Here is a 19,429-nt window from a genome sequence, read left to right as displayed (position 1 = left end):
AGGTTTTGCATTTTTATTACTTTCTATAACTATTTAATATAAATGATGGCTTATCTGAAAAATCATTCTTGGCACCATTTTTTCATTAGAAATCTCTTTTTTTTATCATGTAGTGTTGCTGAGAAGTTGTTTCCCTGCTATATTATACATGTATGTATTTCTGTATGTATATAGTCTTCCCAGCTGGCTTAGTGGTAAAAAAAATTCTGCCTGTCAATTCAGGAGACGTGGGTTTGATCTCTGGATTGGGAAGATTTATACGATAAATGCAAAGTCTTTACGATTCTGGAGAAGTCTTAAAGAAGATCCCCTAGAGAAGGAAATGGCAACCCACTCCAGTATTCTTGCCTGGAAAATCCCATGGACAGAGAATCTAGTGGGCTACAGTCTATGAGTTGCAAAGAGTTGGACATGACTGAGAATACACGCATGGTCATACTGTTTGTTTCCAAACTTAACATTTGAATGTCATTGCCCTGCTACAAAGATCACCAGACTCCAGAGAGTGCACTCAAGTAAGACTTTTGTGTAAGGCAAAGATACAGGTGCAGCAAGAAGAGTGCAGAAAGGAGAGTAGACATTGGGATTCAAGAGAGAACCCATGCCTAAACTCCCAGGGTCCTTATTATACCGAGACTGCACTGTCTCCAGCTGGAACTACCATGATTTATAGGAGGGATCCTGACTTTGGGAGAGCTCAAAGTAGAATTTCCCAGGATTTTTATGCCTCTCTAGCCATGCAATCAAGTTTGCATAATCTATTAGGCCAGTTGGAAAGCCATCATTAAAGAAATTAACCCTGGGAATCCCCAGGGTAAATTCAAACTTAACATCGTAAATCTCACTGCCCTTAACTTGGCCAAGAGTAAAAAAAAACAGACACCATAATGTCCCCAGAGATAAAGAGAGCTTTTCTAGTCTAACTGTAAACTAACTCGGTCTTCCATATCTATACCCTTATCTCCAAACCTCCTTTTTCCAATTAGGAAGTTAGGGGAAGGGAAAGGCAGGACATAGCATGACACTTATTTTTGACCTCTCAGCCACAGCTGATTCTTGCCTGGGCCATAGACCACAAGTTATTTCTTGCATTTCCTAGTGCTCAGTTTCCCTCAGGTGGGGATGGTAAGTAGACACTGCTGCTGCTGCTGCTAAGTCACTTCAGTTGTGTCTGACTCTGTGTGACCCCATAGCAGCCCACTAGGCTCCCCCGTCCCTGGGATTCTCCAGGCAAGAACACTAGAGTGAGTTGCCATTTCCTTCCCCAATGCATGAAAGTGAAAAGTGAAAGTGAACTTGCTCAGTCATGTCCGACTCTTTGTGACCCCGTGGACTGCAGCCTACCAGGCTCCTCCATCCATGGGATTTTCCAGGCAAGAGTACTGGAGTGGGGTGCTATTGCTTTCTCCGGTAAGTAGGCACACATCACTCCAATTTCATGCTTTGAGATCAAAGCTATTCCCTGGTTCCAATCCTGAAGTTTTCTTCTAATATAAATTCATACTTATTGTTCATTTTGGTTTATTTCAGGGAGGGGGTAGTGTTTATGAATGAATTAATATTAGTGCCACCATCTTTCCATGGACATCCAGACAACTTCTTAAATCTGGGAGAGGTAAGAAGTTCCCAGGAGTATAAGTGCCTGCACGGTGAGTATCCAAAAGCCATTGAGCATGGTGACAATGAAGTCAATATGAGGTACTTGTTCAAATCATGTGGAACCTGACAGGAAGAGCAATGGAATAATTCTAGCCGCCAAAAGATTGAAGAACTAACTGAAGAACTGTCATCACTTTTCTCTCCCCGGTCCTTTCCTCACACCTCTCTCCCCACCGTTGATTCTGTATTTCTCTATACTGTCTTATAATTGACTGTGTACATGGATGTTCTCTACTAATCTGTACTGAGAGATGACCTTCAGTTCTGTATTCCTGGTTTCCAGCAGAAAACATAGAGAATACCATTACTATAATAAATGTTAGATTCATCATGTAACTTGAGCATAACCTGAAAATAGTATCTTGGATTAAGAACTGGAATGACTAGATGGTTCTTTTTATACATCAAGGCTTTCAGCTATTTTTTATCAAGTCTTGTCAAATTTGGGTGTATTCCTGCCTCTGCCTACTCAGGTAGTGCTAGTGGTAAAGAATGCACCTGCCAGTACAGGAGATGAAAGAGACACAAGTTTGATCCCTGCATCTGAAAGATCCCCTGGAGTAGGAAATGGCAACCTACTCCAGTATTCTGGCCTGAAAAACTCTATGGACAGAGAGCTTTGAGGGCCACATTCCGTGGGGTCACAAAAAGTCTGACACAACTGAGTGACTGAGCACACTGCCTACCTTCTTCTAACATGGCTCTCTGAAGAGTGCTCACAACAAGAAGCAAGCCAAAGCTGGAAAAGCTAGAAAAGAAAGCAAACAGAACAACGGTGAAATCTGCAGGATGAATTTACTCTTTCTCCAATATTTTTAGGAAGAAAAGTGAGGCTTGCTTACAGAGATTCGCAGTCTTTCAGAAATGGCTTGGCAAGATGTTGCCTACTACCTGTCTTCAACGAACTTCCCCTGTGTTGTAGATGTCCTTGGAAGGGTAGGACTTTTAGCCTGTCAGTTATACCTAATCAGTTGTAGCCATCTGTTCGTGAAAGCCAGAATGGTTCATGAAAGAAGGGGGAAGGAGAAAAGGGCCAGGTGAGAGGAAAGGAATGCTTATGGCAGAGGAGAAAAGCCAAAGAAAATTTTGCCCAAGGTCAGTTTTGGATGTTTAAAATCCCCCCACCCCTTCACAAGCAGCCTCCTTGGCATCTGTATTAACCCATGGGCTGAGGATGGAGGACCATTCTTTTGCTTTCTAGAAGGAAGCATTAATAGTTAAGAACTCTAGAGTCTACCCAAGGGCTGCCTAGTTTTCCAAGCTTCAGGTGATGCATGTGGTCCCCAAATTAGGAAACTTGTGTTGAAGAACAAGCATATGCCTGTTGAAGGGACTCCTTAAATGTTCAGGAAGCTCACAGTCCTTGCCAGCCTGAATTCCTTGGAAGCTCAAGCCTGAAGGCAATGATGAGGATGCCAGTGTGTTAGAGGTGACGACCCCTTTGGATCTCTGCCGCAGCAGTGCACTGTGCTGGGAAGAATGCAGTGAAGTTGCTTAATACCTTCCCCATTCCCATAACAACTTAGAACTGGATTCTGAATTATGAAGTCTGAGTTATCTGAGAATTTAACATTGATTGGATGATAGGAAATCTCTGAACTTTGCATTCTATTACGTAAAAGCCTATCTTACTTGGAAATGAGAAACTAAGTTCTAGGGAAAGTAACAGGTCAGGACAAAGACCAGTAGTTGTCCCAAGTCCAGTGGCCTTTTTGAAGCACCTATCGAATTCTGTTACAACTGGCCCTTTGCCTCTAATCACTTTTAGTGTAAGTGCCTGACAGCTTTTTTGAGTGTAATGTAAATGCTTAACATTAAGTTTTTGATTGTCAAGGCATCCATTTTCAAAGAATCTATCTCGAATAAGCATGTTGCCAGCTACACAGCTACCTAACGATCCAGCAAACCCATGAAGTTCCCCTATTGGAGACCCCTGGGTCACCTACATAACTAACCCCCACTCTTCTGTTTTAAATTCACCAATAAAGAGTAACCTGCAAACCTCACCTCAACCCCAATACAGGCAGAACCTCAGGTCTTTGCTCTCCCTCCAGCCTTGTTGTGTATATATCCTCCAGGACCTGTGAGTAATAAACCTTTTTTTTCTTACAAAGTTTCCTGATGTTTGATGAAATAAACTTCGTATTTTATGGCAAGATGAGAAAATTTTAAACATAACATCTTTCTTTGCCTATTTGGGCCTCCTCCCCTCACCCCACCCCCTGTAGGGTGTACTGTGTGTGCGTCTGGATTAATCAGGCCTCCCTAGAAGATAACCTTCCTTCTTAACCCCATCAGGGACTACCATGACCCATAACCTGCTACTCGTTCTGTACGTGTTGATCTGTAAACTGTCAAATGACACATAATCATCTGTCTCAAGAACTCACGTAAACCTACTTTGATCTCTGATGGGTGGAAAGACCATCTCCCAGCTTATAATCCTCTGGTTGGCTCAAAGAGAAACTTCTATTTCTTTCTTAGATCAACTATTAGCTTTTCATCAACACAGTTGTTGCTGAGGTGCGTTTTGTGATCATGATACAAACCACAAAGGCCAGTCCACAACATTGGATCCTGTTGGAAAATGTCTGTGGGGGCGACCTCAAATATGCAGGTCCAGGTGAGTGCTGATAGCATCACTATCGACTGACTGAGATCAGAAGAAACACCACCCCAACTTTGATTCTTGAATTCTTAGTAGCTAGTAACATGTACAAAACTAAGAGGAAAATCTTGCACTGGGAGCTTTGCACCAACTCTGAGAGGATTGAAGAAAGGAGTTAGCATTTTACCTGAGTTGGAAGTTAAGAGTATACACTGACCACACCCTCTATTTGCACACCCCAAACCACAGAGCAGCCACAGAGCAGAAAGGATTCCTCAGTAGGCAAAGGGGAATTAGTGATGGCACAGATATGGACAGAGGTTCTTTTCAAGAGGCTTCTCTTTTTCTGGAATCTCCATATACTGCTAAGTACTGAGATTATCCATCAGGGTCAGCCAAGGCCATCGTTCACCCTGGCCCTGAGCTATTTTTGTGCTCAAGGTTTCAGGAGTTGAGAAGGTATGGGCTTCATTATCAGCTATAATCTAGAGGATGAGATCAGAGGGCACCACCGACTCTGCTGTGTCTGGGCCACCACCCTCTGTGGCAGGGGAAGAATCTCTCTGCTGAATTAACGTTCACCTTAGAGTCCTGGGCTTCCCTTGTGGCTCAGACGGTAAAGAATCTGCCTGTGGTGTGGGAGACCTGGGTTCACTCCCTGGATTGGGAAGATCCCCTGCAGAAGGGCATGGCTACCCACTCCAGTATTCTTGCCTGAAGAATTCCATGCACAGGGGAGCCTGGCAGTCTGCAGTCCACGGGATCGCAAAGAGTCGGGCACGACTAAGCGACTAGCCCTTTCATTTCACTTTCAGAGCCCTGGGACTTCTCTGATGAAAAACAGTTCTTGGAATTTCATGGAAGGGAATTATGGCAACTTGAGTGAGACTGTTCTTTTCAGTCTTTCAAATTTCCCTAACTCAGTTGGGTGCTTTTCTTTCAAAATGCCATAATTCCAAAATCTTTCTCAAAAATTAGAATTTATTTGTATTTTACCTTTTTCGTTGTTGTTGTTGCTGTTTGGGGAAGGAAATGTTTTTATAAAAAAACAAAAAACAAAAAACAATACCCAGACTTCCAACTACCAGATCTATAGCCCTAGAAAACAGAGATTCAGGTTACCTTATTTTTCAGTCCTCCCATTTGCTAAGATTTACTCTGTATTTTCCCAGATTCTAGGATTTGAGGACATTTACTAATAGCATCTTCCTCTGAATGTGTCCCTTTGCTGAGCTGTGGCTTCTTTATTCTACAGTCCCCTAAATGATTACCCAGGACTTCTCCACCCACTCATCAGAGCAAAGAACCATTCCAATGGACTGCTAAAGACCATCTCAGTGCCAGTGAATCCAGAAGAATGCTTGAAAAAGTAACCTCATGTTATGAAAAAGTGTTCTCTTTCTTTGGGTGCAGGAGCTAGAACCTTAATACAATTATTCTATAAGAAAATGTTTATTATTCCTATCTAATTAGTTTCCTTGGGAGATGAAACTCCTTCATTATTGTATTTCCTGAAATTGAGACAATTTGGGCCCCTTACTTAGATATTGCCCCTATGTAATTTCAGAGGCAATAATAAATAAATCCATTTTTATTGGCAATTTTAAGCTGTGCTTCACCTTGCCAACAATTTAAGTGCAATGCACATCAGCCTGGTTCTTGCACCTGCCCTCCTCAAGCAGCTGGTACAGACTGTTCTAGCAAAGAGGAGGAAAGATCCCCACCATGGGAGGAGGGGTGAACTGGAAGCATAATTTATACAATAAGAAAAGTATGCTCTGAAGTCACTTGTACTTTCTGAACTTCAGTTACCTGTAAAACAGGTAAGAATGAATGGTCTTTATGGAGAATAAAGGGCAAAATAAGTAATCCCTCAAGTTCATCTGAGGTAGAAATTCCACTTTTACTGTAATTATAAGAAAGTTCAGATGAAGTAAAAGACAGATTTGTGCAACTAGGCACAAATAAGTTAAATGCTGGTAGTATTCACATGTGACTTGAAAGCAGTTATTAATATCTGGGCTCACTAAGTCAATAACCAATAATCAAGATTAATCAATTTTAATCACAGTGACAAAAAAAAAAAAAGTAAGCATCCCCATTACTGACAGAGGCTGACACTATCAGGATGCTAAAATCCAGGGACTCTGACTCCTTGCCTTCAGGCAAGCTCGTCCATATTACTTGGTCATTGTTTGCTGGTAAAAAGTAAAATCGTATAGAATGAAGGAGGGGAAAGAGGGAGGGAAGAAGGGAGAATATTTAGTTTGTATGCCCTATGTGAAAATCAATGCTCTATTTCAAAGACAAGGATTATATTTTGCACTCCAGTTATAATTTTATCCACTGTAATTTAGGAACACTTTCCTTTGAAGAAAAAAAGAATACCTGGAAATAATCTCCTTTGTAGTTTTATTTTACAAGGTGCCAGTGTGTAATGGGCCCATTAGCAAGCATGCTCAGGAAGTCAAGTGTGAAGAGCCAAGGTTTCCCATGCTGGGAATTCCATGGTACCTGATGGAACTCTGAAAGTGTCACCTTTAGCTGCACAGCCAGTTCTGGAGGTGATTGAGGGTTTCCTTTCCCCTGACACTAGAGATAAGAGAAACAGGGCAGGAAGTAGCTATGGTAACAAAGTGGAGTTTGGTACTTGCCCTGGCTTTGGAAGTCAATATCACTGGACTCCTCTGGTATCAAGCTTCAGGAAAGAAACTCACAGTATAAAGCAGAGTCATCTTAATCATTTTTAGACTGACATTTCAAAAAGGGTTAAGACGCTATCTGCTCCGTCTGTTCTATCTGCTCAGATGTTTATTTGAAAACATCTGTGCTGTGATCTTTAACAATCCTAGTTTTCACTTACCAATTAATACTTTTAAAAGAGTAAAACAGAGGTATAGATACTTATTCTCCAGTTAGAGAAGCAATTCTTTTGAACATCGTTATGATTTAAGGTTTCTTGACAACTCATGAGTAGGCAAAATGTTGCTATTTATTTAATCTTGGAAGAACACTGAAAGAAAAAGGCAGGGAGTGCAGGCAGTGTGGAAGAACTCTCCTTTATGTAGCTGGCCACATGTGACTTTTTAACAGTTGCAGGGGAAACTGGCTGGGGCTAAGGTTACATATTTCTGTTCAGTAAGGATATCCATGGTGGTAACTCTCATGATGACGGTAGTCATCCTGGTAACCATCCTGGTATCCTTGATGGTAACTATGGTAACCATAGCCTGCATACTCATCTTCTGGACAGCGCATCCCCAGTGACTGCTGAATGGCCATTTCCTGTCTCCGGAGTTGCATCGAATCAATTAAATCATACACAATCACCATGGACCACATTGGGGAAGGATACCAGGATTTCACATTTCCATCTTTTCCAACTAGAAGCATGGAGAAGTACTCTGGGCTCACTTGGAAATAGTTGCGTATGTCTTTCACCAAATGGGCTGGTACGTCTTCTCGCTCCACAACAGAGCTCCCTAGAATAGGATTAGAAAAGTTGTTAGTGGATTAAAGAGGCAACACTCAGGAAAGCATCAAGTGAGAAGAAATCACTGTGAGAACAGAGAAAGGACCCAAGGGTCTGTTCTCTACAGCTTAAAAATCCAATTTAGGAACTTTGCTGGTCTTTCTACTAGCAATGAAATGTTCCTGCTATTCTACAACATGGATCACATTTTGAGGCAAATGTCTCTTTATAGGAGTGTTATAAAATATAAAACCAATTTCTTTATTTAATCCTTGCAAGATCAACTGACATCAAGATCAACTCTGGCATCCCTTGTTGACTGATATGGCAGGAAATATTTAATTTCTCACGCTTTATAAAACTACCACCAGAACTAAATGAGATAACATAGGTGAAAATGCTTTGTAAGCCAATAAAGCTTCATGCAGACAAAAAAGAATTACATATCTCTACTAAGAAATGACTATCTTTGCTGTCATTTGTGTATGGTTTTTTAATAAAAACAACATGAGTGCTTATGCTCCCCTTCACATTCTGTGTATACATAAATTCTCACACCCATACACACACACACACACACACACACAGACACACACACACACATGCATGGGGCACACACCAGGACCTTCAACTGAGGGTACATCTATTGCTTACATATGAATTAATATAACTTCATTGAACTTATCAGTAGTTTATACTCTTTTAAAGTAACAAAACTTTACCATTAATTGGGAACAGTTCTAAAACGCCCCCTACTTCCTCTCCAACACCTAAAAGCTTCAGAACCGTTATGTGGCGCAGACCTGAGAGAAAAAAGAAAGCCATAGAAGCTGTAGTAAGTCTTTTACTTCCAAAGACTGGATATCTGACAATTAAAATCTCTTAAGTTTGAAAAGAATATAAAACATAATCTGATTAAGTAAAACAAGTCATTAAAATTTTTTCCATAAAAAATGCATTTAAACATTTATAAAATCTTGAAAAGAGACTAATTGCAGATTTTAGGATTAACAACAGGGTCAAATGTGATTTCGTTTTGTTTTTGCAGATTGAAAAAGAATTTGCTCTTAAACTGTGATTCTCACTCTATTAAATGACAAAACAAAAATGAAGCCATTGGAACTTTAAAGTGTCTGAGATGATCTAAGCTGATCAGTGTTCTGGAAAAAAGTCACGGCTGATGTTATAACAGCTTACATGGATAATTTAATTTTCTCTCAAAGAAAAGACTACAGAGTGAGCCAATGTGATTGCTGAAGAAATTGTTCTGGCTTCCTCAAACGAAAGTTTGTCTGCTCAATGGGCAGGTTTTTATCCCTTTTTTAGAAGACTCAAAGGGGTGGCACTGAGGGAGGCACAGCTTGCTTCCCGCCCACCCTCAGCTAAAGTTTCAGGAAAGGAAAGAAGGTCACGCCTTGGTAGCTTGCTGGAATTCTTTTGAAGACGAAGCCCTTATGAAAAGGTTCAGGAGAAAGAACATAGGAAGGCAAGGGGGCTGTGGAGTCATCCTATTTATATTTCATGGTTTTAGACAAAATCCGAGCCTAGTCACAGTAGTAACTTGGAACTATTAATAATAAACATGAACATTGACAGTGTTGATTGTCCAGGAGAGAAAACTAAAAGCCACCTCGGAGGGCTCTTTTAAAGAAGAGCTGAAATCCAGGCAAAATGCTATTTCAAAAAAATTTTATGGGCTTTACTCTTCTCCCAGAGAAGTGAAGCATTTCTGTTCTGCATGTTAAGTCATGTTTTCAAAAGGGAGGATCATGAATTTAATTATCCCTTTAAAACATGACTTGTTCACATTCCCCTATCTACTACAAAAGAGTTTGACTTAGACTCTTTGTGTAGCAATTCAAAACGAAACATCACCTAATAGCTGCTGCAAAGATGTCTTTAGAAAATTAGCAAGCCATGATCTTATTTATATATTCATATCATGGAGGGTCATTAACTGCTCTAAGAACTTCTGTCTTACCCACCACTGTTGGTGGCTGTTAATAATTTAAATTATGCCTAAAAATACTGGCATAATCAAATCTTCCTTACATATGTTGATATAAATTTTTAAAGCATTAATCTTGATAGAGTATAAATAAACATTTACAAATTTTCTAATTATCCTTACTGTTATAAGCTTGTTTTCTGCCTTTTTTTGAGTTATTATTTTACATCTTAAAACTAAAAAGTTTTTATTATTTATAGGTACCTGGTCATAGCAAGGACCCAGTCTCTGTTAATGTTTTATAAAACTTATACAACCACCCCTCCCTTTTATAAATCAAACACAGTTTTATAACTAATAAATGATTCTTCTTCCTAATAGAAATATCAAAATAATGTGGGTTCATCTATGTTCCAATTATGAAGTTTTAAATATGTGGCCACTAGCTACTTTCCACCCCTCTAAGTGAGTGAAGTCGCTCAGTTGTGTCCAACTCTTCGAGACCCCATAGACTGTAGCCTATCAAGCTCCTCCGTCCATGGGATTTTCCAGGCAAGAGTGCTGGAGTGGATTGCCATTTCCTTCTCCAGTCCACCCCTCTACTGACTCTCAAAAATTCTTCCTCTGCAGAGGTATATCTTAAATAAAATTTTTGTAGTGATTCCAACTTTTGAAATTACCATTATCTCTCTGGTTCAACATTGAACTTATTAATAATGTTCTACGTATTATGCATTTCCTTTCTATATGTACATATTCAGAATAGTATTAGCCCTTTCTGACCACTAGGATAATAATGTTTGGTAAAGAAAGCATACATTAGTTTTCAAAACACTGAGCAATTCACTGCAAATAATGATAGTAATAATAAACAGCATTTCTCTTTGACCTACTTGTCTTAAAGCATAAGGCACTGTTTAACAAATCTTGCTGTCTTCCTGGTGCTTAGTTAGAGATCAAAATCCTTTCAAAAAGATTGGTAATATAGTACAGTGGGGTTCAGTTCATTAATTAATTCTCAAAGCCATTCCTGTCTTACTTAAAAATACTTAAATCTATGGAAGAGTACTCAGTGTTGGTACCTAATTATTACCTAAGTAATTGATGATATCTGAGTTGTATGATCTTGAGAGAAATTTTTAAAAAGCAAATAAGAAGACACATAATATAGATCACTGTAAGTAAGGCAGCAGCAGGTATTTTCAAACATTTCAGTAAAAAACCTGAGAGGGCAGAATGTTGAAAAAAGAAAAACAGACCCCAGTTGACTAAGATTCCAGCCTGAAAGCAACTTTATCCTCAATATAACTGAGTAAGTGTCTGGGAATCTACAGTCTGGGCTGGGGAATATTTGGATGACCTAAGCTTCTGTGTTCCATTTTAGACCAGGAAGAGGGTGGTATGGGAAAGCAGTGACGACGAGGCTTCCCACTCACCAAAATTGCATGCCTGACCACTGAGGGCAGAGAGCTGCTGTGAATAGGCCCAGTCTTCATCATTAGGGGCCGAGATCACCAGCAACCGCCTCCTCCAACGGAACCTGGAAAAGAAGTAGAAGACCACAATTACTGCTTCAAACAATAGAGGCCAGTGTGAAAAAGCAGAGTAACGTCGACTGTCACTTTTTCCCTATGCCTCAAATAAAAAACCAGTAACCTTAGAAATATTTCATAGCTCCTCAAAGCCTAACAGTAAACTGTATGACCACATTTCTTGCACTTTTTCCTCTGTAACTTCATGGTCTGCCTATTGTAGCATTTGCCTGATGTGTCAGGCATGAGTCTGGTCACCATGCCTGATGAGGTCACTTAGGGAGAGAAGACATCCTCAGATACAATGAAAAATAGCTGAAATTGTTTGTCAAATTATAGCAACAGAAATAAAGGAATTAGAAAATAACTGAAGAAAACTGAAGTTCTGGTTGAATTCCCTCCAGTTTGGCAGGGGTGGTGGTGGTGGTGGTGGTGGTGAATATGGACAGGAAATAGTACAGGAAAAAAAAAAAGAACTGAATTTTAAGTAGATGGCAGTGACAGTAAGAAGGAAAATAGAAAAGTGTCTTAAAGGGTCAAGCAAGGTTCCTGGAAAAATAAAGCTTTATGTAGCCAGTGGTTCTTCCAGAGGCAAATGCTAGTTCTAAGATGTACACTATCATCATAGTAAGAACCATCACCTACAGAGTACCCCTAAGAAGTAGAATGGACCTAAACCTACAGTCATAGGATTTTAGAATATATAGTAAACTTCTTCCTGTTCTTATAGTTCCAACACAATTGGGCAGTGGAAAGAGATTTTGTCTTGTAGCCAAGAAACTTGATATATTCTATATTTTCTCACTGCTCCATTTTTTGGGTTCCTTGAGCATGTCAGTCTATTCATCTAAGTTATAGATTTTCCTTAGCTTTAGAATCAAAAAGAGCATTACCTCAAAGAGGTGTTATAAGAATTAAAGTCTAGGGACTTCCCTGGTGGTCCTATGGCTAAGACTCCACACCCCCAGTGCAGGGGGTCTGGGTTTGATCCCTGGTCAGGGAACTAGATCCCACATGCCACAACTAAGAGTTCACATGCTGTAACTATACATTCAGAGTACTGCAACTAAGATCCAGGCAGTCAAATGAGTAATTTTTTTTTTTTTTAAGAACTAAACTCGAAAATCCATCAATGTAAGTTATCCATGTGTTAGCATTGACAGTGCCTTAGTCTGCAAGCTTTAGATTTAGAACATTGACAGATGGATAACGTCCATTGTCCATTAACAGATCTTGGACATTATCTATCATGATGCCATATGATAATCAATTTAATCCTTATGTTTGTATATCATTTTATAGCTCAATTTCACCTGCACAACACGCATTCCTCACTGGCCGGCTTCTCTGGTGGCTCAGTAGTAAAGAATTGGCCTGCCAATACAGGAGGCATGGGTTCTATCCCTGATCCGGGAAGATCCCACGTCCTCCAAGAAGCTAAGCCTGTGCACCACAACTGTTGAGCCTGTGCTCTAGAGCCTGGGAACCGAAACTGCTGAGCATACTCGCCCTAGAACCCGTGCTCCCCAACACCAGGAGCCACTGACATGAGACGGCCACGCACCTCAGCTAGAGAGTAGTCTGTGCAGCAACAAAGACCCAGCGCCGCCAAAAATAAATAAGTAAATAAATAATAATTAAAAAACAAAAAACATACATTCCTCACTGGAGTTCATCGAGGGCATGTCTTGCTTTCCCCATTTTGCACATAAAAAACAAGGTTTAGATAAGTGAAGTGACTTGCCTAACCAATAAATCTAAGAGGTGGTACCAAAATTCAGATTTCTCTAACTCCTGGTCCAGTGCTTTCCCTGGTCTACCTCTCTCAGAGGTGCTAATGCTTGGCGGGCACTGTCAGGGTCCCTAAGGGGATATGAAAGAGAAGGGGTGTGCATCCAGAGAGAGGCTGAGTGCAGTCTCAAAGTCCACCTTCACTGGAGAAAGGGCTTTTGCTTTCTGCCTTCAGTGTTGCTGACTGCAGGGTGTCAATGCATTCAAGGAGCCAGAAGCCAGTTGATTATATTCATGGCTTCTCTCCATGTGCCCCTTCTAGCCTCTCAGTGAACAGGAGAGTTTTCAATCCCAAAGAAAATGGCCTCTTGGGGGAATAGTGGTTTGGGTGAATGAGAGAAAATGATAGTCTGATGAAATACAACATCTGAATGGACGCCTTAGCAAGACTCGCCAAGAGTTGCTTGCTGTGACATTACGTTAGCTTCCTCCGCTTGTTTTTCTTCAAAGGGAAAGAAAAACTTAAATCTCCACTGAGGATAGAAGATGAATGTATCTGGCACAAAGGAGGGAGGAGAGAGTCTGAATGTATCTGGCACAAAGGAGGGAGGAGAGAGTCTGAGACTGTCCAAGGTTTCCTGGGAAAGGGGACAGGACTGGTGTTGGATCACAGCAGACGGTCTCCTGTGCTTCCCCTGCTTCCTTAGGAGGCCTGCCAGACCAGCCTCCCCGCCCCTCTACCCCTTCCCAGCCAGCACCCACACCAGGCCAGCTTTTCTGGCCCCCATACAGAGCTGCAGGGTCTCCTGGAGGGAGCTATTTTGGGTGAGGTCTATTTTGGCTTATTTACCTGTGTGCACCACTGAATGCTGTCGGATTAGAGAGGGCTGGGATCTGAGACTTGTGGCAGACACAACGGAGAGAGGATCGTTTCCCCTAAGTGGTGATTCTTTATCCCACAGACCTTCTTATTAAGATCCAAGGCCCCAGCTCCCAGCCCTAAAGGAACAAATGTTAATGGAACTACTTCAGTGGAAGTAGAAGAGATGTGAATGTGGCCAGATCCTTACTTTGGACAGATTGGTTTTTTGTCACTTTAGTGTGTCAGTAAATAAAAACTTCAAGCTATGTATATATTTGCTTTTCTTAGCTGGCATTCCCAAATTAGTGTGTGTGTGCCCACTCTTTGGGGCTTCTGTCTTAGAAAAAGATAATTATAGCCTGAACCAGATGAGTGTCACTAAAAACTAGACTGGCTTCAGAGTCTGGTCAGCTGAAACCAGGCTGTGTAGACCCACCAACTCAGCAAATTTGAAGGAAAATTCCCATTTGGATACTAGTTTATTTATAGAGCTGTTATATAGAAAATAAAGGAAAAAATTCAGTTCTCTTTGCTTGAGTTTCAGTTCTGAAGGTGTTTATTAAGTCTCCTCTTTAGATTTAAGAGACTAGATCTGATAGACAGAGTACCTGATGAACTATAGACGGAGGTTCCTGACATTGTACAGGAGACAGGGATCACGACCATCCCCAAGAAAAAGAAATGCAAAAAAGCAAAATGGCTGTCTGGGGAGGCCTTACCAATAGCTGTGAAAAGAAGAGAAGTGAAAAGCAAAGGAGAAAAGGAAAGATATAAGCATCTGAATGCAGAGTTCCAAAGAATAGTAAGAAGAGATAAGAAAGCCTTCCTCAGCGATCAATGCAAAGAAATAGAGGAAAACAACAGAATGGGGAAGACTAGAGATCTCTTCAAGAAAATTAGAGATACCAAGGGAACATTTCATGCAAAGATGGGCTTGATAAAGGACAGAAATGGTATGGACCTAACAGAAGCAGAAGATATTAAGAAGAGGTGGCAAGAATACACAGGAGAACTGTACAAAAAAGATCTTCACAACCAAGATAATCACGGTGTGATCACTCACCTAGAGCCAGAAATCCTGGAATCTGAAGTCAAGTGGGCCTTAGAAAGCATCACTACGAACAAAGCTAGTGGAGGTGATGGAATTCCAGTTGAGCTATTTCAAATCGTGAAAGATGATGCTATGAAAGTGCTGCACTCAATATGCCAGCAAATTTGGAAAACTAGGAGTGGCCACAGGAATGGAAAAGGTCAGTTTTCATTCCAATCCCAAAGAAAGGCAATGCCAAAGAATGCTCAAACTACCACACAATTGCACTCATCTCACATGCTAGTAAAGTAATGCTCAAAATTCTCCAAGCCAGGCTTCAGCAATTCGTGAACCGCAAACTTCCAGATGTTCAAGCTAGATTTAGAAAAGGCAGAGGAACCAGAAATCAAATTGTCAACATCCACTGGATCATGGAAAAAGCAAGAGAGTTCCAGAAAAACATCTATTTCTGCTTGATTGACTATGCCAAAGCCTTTGACGGTGTGGATCACAATAAACTGTGGAAAATTCTGAAAGACATGGGAATACCAGACCACCTGACCTGCCTCTTGAGAAATCTGTATGCAGGTCAGGAAGCAACAGTTAGAACTGGACAGCAGACTGGTTCCAAAAAGGAAAAGGAGTACGTCAAGGCTGTATATTGTCACCCTGCTTATTTAACTTATATGCAGGGCACTTCATGAGAAATGCTGGGCTGGAAGAAGCACAAGCTGGAATCAAGATTGCCAGGAGAAATATCAATAACCTCAGATATGCAGATGATACCACCCTTATGGCAGAAAGTGAAGAGGAACTAAGAAGCCTCTTGATGAAAGTGAAAGAGGAGAGTGAAAAGAAAGAAAGTGAAGTCGCTCAGTCATGTCTGACTCTTTGTGACCCCATGGACTGTAGCTTGCCAGGCTCCTCCATCCATGGGATTCTCCACGCAAGAGTAGTGGAGTAGGTTGCCATTTCTGGTTGGCTTAAAGCTCAACATTCAGAAAATGATCATGGCATCTGGTCCCATCACTTCATGGCAAATAAATGGGGAAACAATGGAAACAGTGTCAGACTTTATTTTGGGGGGCTCCAAAATCACTGCAGATGGTGATTGCAGCCATGAAATTAAAAGATGCTTACTCCTTGAAAGGAAAATTATGACCAACCTAGACAGCATATTGAAAAGCAGAGATATTACTTTGCCAACAAAGGTCCGTCTAGTCAAGGATATGGTTTTTCCAGTGGTCATGCATGGATGTGAGAGTTGGACTGTGAAGAAAGCTGAGCACCGAAGAATTGATGCTTTTGAACTGTGGTGTTGGAGAAGACTCTTGAGAGTCCCTTGGACTGCAAGGACATCCAACCAGTCCACCCTAAAGGAGATCAGTCCTGGGTGTTCATTGGAAGGACTGATGTTGAAGCTGAAACTCCAAAACTTTGGCCACCTGATGGGAAGAGTTGACTCATTGGAAAACACCCTGATGCTGGGAGGGATTGGGGGCAGGAGTAGAAGGGGACGACAGAGGATGAGATGGCTGGAGGGCATCACCAACTCGATGGACATGAGTTTGAGTGAACTCCAGGAGTTGGTGATGGACAGGAAGGCCTGGCGTGATTCATGGGGTCGCAAAGAGTCAGACACGACTGAGCTACTGACCTGAACTGAATTCTACTAATCACCAGTGTTTATTAATTACTTGCTTTGTGCTAAGTTCTAGGCTATCATTACCTTTAGTATTACCTTTCATAATGATCTTAAGAATAGATAAACTTATTATCTCCATTTTGCAAATGAAAAAACTAAAGCCCAAAGAGATTAAGCAATAAATCCAAGGTCACACAGCTGATAAGTGGAAAACCAGGAGTCAACGTCAGGGTTGTCTTATCCATGCCATTAAGTAATATACTATTCCACTTTAATTTTTAAGATCAATGATTATTATCAGCACAATGAGTTGTGACCATAAGTCATAGATAGCCATAGGACATCTAAATTATAATCATAGGCCATTCTGAATATCCATAAGAGATGTATATTCTTGAAACAGCAGTGAATATAAGAACTTGTAGCCTTCCACATTGGAAGGAAAATACATTTGCTTATGTGTTGTAGGGCCCTATCTAGTTCAAAAGACTTTAGATGCAAAATATGTATAATTTCTTAAGAATAAAAAAATGCAAATGCAAATCAGTGACCAACTTGAACGAGCATTGCAAGCTTTGTGAGTGAACAAAAGTGAGATAATGCCAGCTCTTCCTTTGAAGTTTTGAAACCCGTGACATTGCGATTATAAAAAGAACCTCTGCCTGGAAATGGCACGAATAATTCTTCTTAATGTTTGAAACTGCAGGTCTCATGGCTGGCCTAAATCCTGAGTTGTAAATAATATCAATGAGCTAGACAATAACTGTCTGCTTTACAGATCAGGCTATCTGAGTTTAATGGGTTGGTTCAATAGGTATTCATCTTTCAGTCTTGGAAGATTTAGAATTAAGAAGAGGAAGTTTGGAAAGAATCAAAATTATAGTAATAATATATTTTTCTAAGAAGCATCCTATTTTCTGTATAAATTTATGTTCTTGTGAAACTTAAGAGTATCTGGCTTGAAATAATAGCCTTGAAACTCCAAACTAGGAAGTGTGATTGAGTACGTGGTTTAGTTGTATGGTTTTAGGTTGAAATCTTACTAAGCATATACAGTTACTGGAACATGTGAGAAAACTTTACTGTATTTACAAGATTAACTTACTAAATTTACGGATCAAATAAATACTCAGAAAGATTGTGTTTATTTCAAGCAATTGAAAGAAATATGGTAAATGTAAAATGACTATTTTGACACCCAAAACTCTGTCTCCAAGATTTGATTCGGCACTGGTGCAAAGAGGCCGAGCTTTCAGTATTATTGACTCTAACTCAGTGATGGAAGTTATTTGATCTCCATTAGCCTGAGTGGTCTCCATTAGTGTGAGAATACTTATAGTATTTAGATCATGGGATTGTTGTGAAACAACAGGAGGGAAGATGAAGTGCTTGGCACAAAAGGTGATTATGGCAACACTGGAGTGGAGGTAGGGCTACTTGCTCTTGCTATTCTCATGGGTGAGAGATTTTTAAGACAGGTTGATTGGAAGCATAGGGACAACATATCTAGAAAATTATAAACTGAAAACTTGGATGAATGGTGAGTCCTATGCTCTTTACACATCATGATGTTATTTCCTAAGAGACCTAAGCTTCCCAAATCTAGAGGAATTCAGATTATCTGTTTCCTAATCATAGAATTTTTGCTGCTGTAGGTGAAATTTCTGCATCCCTGTACCCCTTAAAGTCCCAAATATCTGTAGAATTTTCATCCATCATGGGGGAAGGGATGAAGGGGAAAAGTAGAGTGATTTTTTTTAGACACTTTTTTGTGTATGTACCGGAGTTTCCCTACAAGGGTTTTCAACAAACCACACTCCCCAAGGAATCAGGGATCTGGGTCAAGAGAATTTCTCCTTTTAAGGTCTTAGTGGAACTTCTGTTGTTCTCTGCAGAGTTGGAAGGAAGCAGAAAATCAAGCAGTGTTCCAAATCCCATTTGGAACTAGAAAGGGCCCAATAAACATAAGTACAATATACAAAGCCCCCCAAATTGACTGAATGAATTAACCCTCACAGAAGGTCAGAAGTATGTATCAGTGTGCCAAAAAAGGCAGAAGAGAAAGAAAAGACTTATCCAAAGCCACCAAATCAACACTCAAGCTTGGAACTGATCCCAGCCAGCCTTGCAACCAGAGCCACTTCCAACAGGACAAGAATAAGCCTACTGGGCATAGTGCTGTGAAGCACACAGACACTTCCCTTCTCACAGGGAAGGTCACCCTGCACAGATGCATCTGCTTTGAGTTTCTCTGGGGTTTTCATTAGCTCACTCCGAACGCTCTCCTGCCTTCCTCCTCAGTGTCTCCAAAGGAGATGTACCTGGATAGGAAGTTTTCCAGTGACTGCTTCTTGTCTTCCTTGCAAATGATACCGTCCTTCTTCTGCTTTTCCATGTCTTTGATTCGGGACTGGAAAGTATCGATCAAATCAAACACAGACTTCATTGCTATAGGCACCTCATAATATTGCTGTTGAGGAAAAATAAGAAGCATATAATACATTAAAGGTGTTTCTTCCCTCTGTCCAGTGGGTGGAGAGCCTGGGAGAATTCATGAGAGCTCTGGGGAAAACAGAGCCTGGAGGGCTCATTCGTTTACAAACTCTCTCCTGCAATAGTACCTCTGCTGATGTTTTGAGGTTCTGAATCCATGAAACAACTGCCTTTACCTTCCATGAGGATTTCTTCTTAACACTTTTTACTGGAAAGGGTCCATGCCTTCTTCACCACACATATCCTAGATTTACTTCCCTATATCTGGGACTAACCTGGTTCCTGTTCATTACACAACTGGAAAGTCAGAAACTCTGTACCTAACACAAAAAATCAAATGCAAGAACAGGTAAGAGTATCTGACCTCAGCAATAAGGGTAATTTTCCACCAGAAGGATACCTGCTCTGTGGTCATCAGAAATCTACATGGGACGCCGCTAGTGGTCCAG

General features: G+C 40.7%; 1 protein-coding gene across 1 annotated transcript in view; it reads right to left on the bottom strand.

Moving 5' to 3' along the window:
• Nucleotides 1-6,662: 6,662 nt before the first annotated feature.
• The window catches only part of CCDC80 (coiled-coil domain containing 80), a 35,932-nt gene continuing 23,165 nt past the window's right edge, over nucleotides 6,663-19,429 (bottom strand). The window contains exons 5-8 of the mRNA XM_040224021.1: nucleotides 18,809-18,957; nucleotides 11,124-11,227; nucleotides 8,462-8,542; nucleotides 6,663-7,749 (exon numbers count right to left, since the gene is read on the bottom strand). Of these exons, the coding sequence (XP_040079955.1) occupies nucleotides 7,403-7,749; nucleotides 8,462-8,542; nucleotides 11,124-11,227; nucleotides 18,809-18,957 (681 nt within the window). The 3' untranslated portion in view covers nucleotides 6,663-7,402. The remainder of the gene's footprint in view (nucleotides 7,750-8,461; nucleotides 8,543-11,123; nucleotides 11,228-18,808; nucleotides 18,958-19,429) is intronic.

The sequence above is a fragment of the Oryx dammah genome, unplaced genomic scaffold (genome assembly GCF_014754425.2).
Source record: "Oryx dammah isolate SB20612 unplaced genomic scaffold, SCBI_Odam_1.1 HiC_scaffold_2, whole genome shotgun sequence".
In the NCBI taxonomy this organism is placed as follows: Eukaryota; Metazoa; Chordata; class Mammalia; order Artiodactyla; family Bovidae; genus Oryx; species Oryx dammah.
This window is presented reverse-complemented; position numbering and strand designations above follow the sequence as displayed.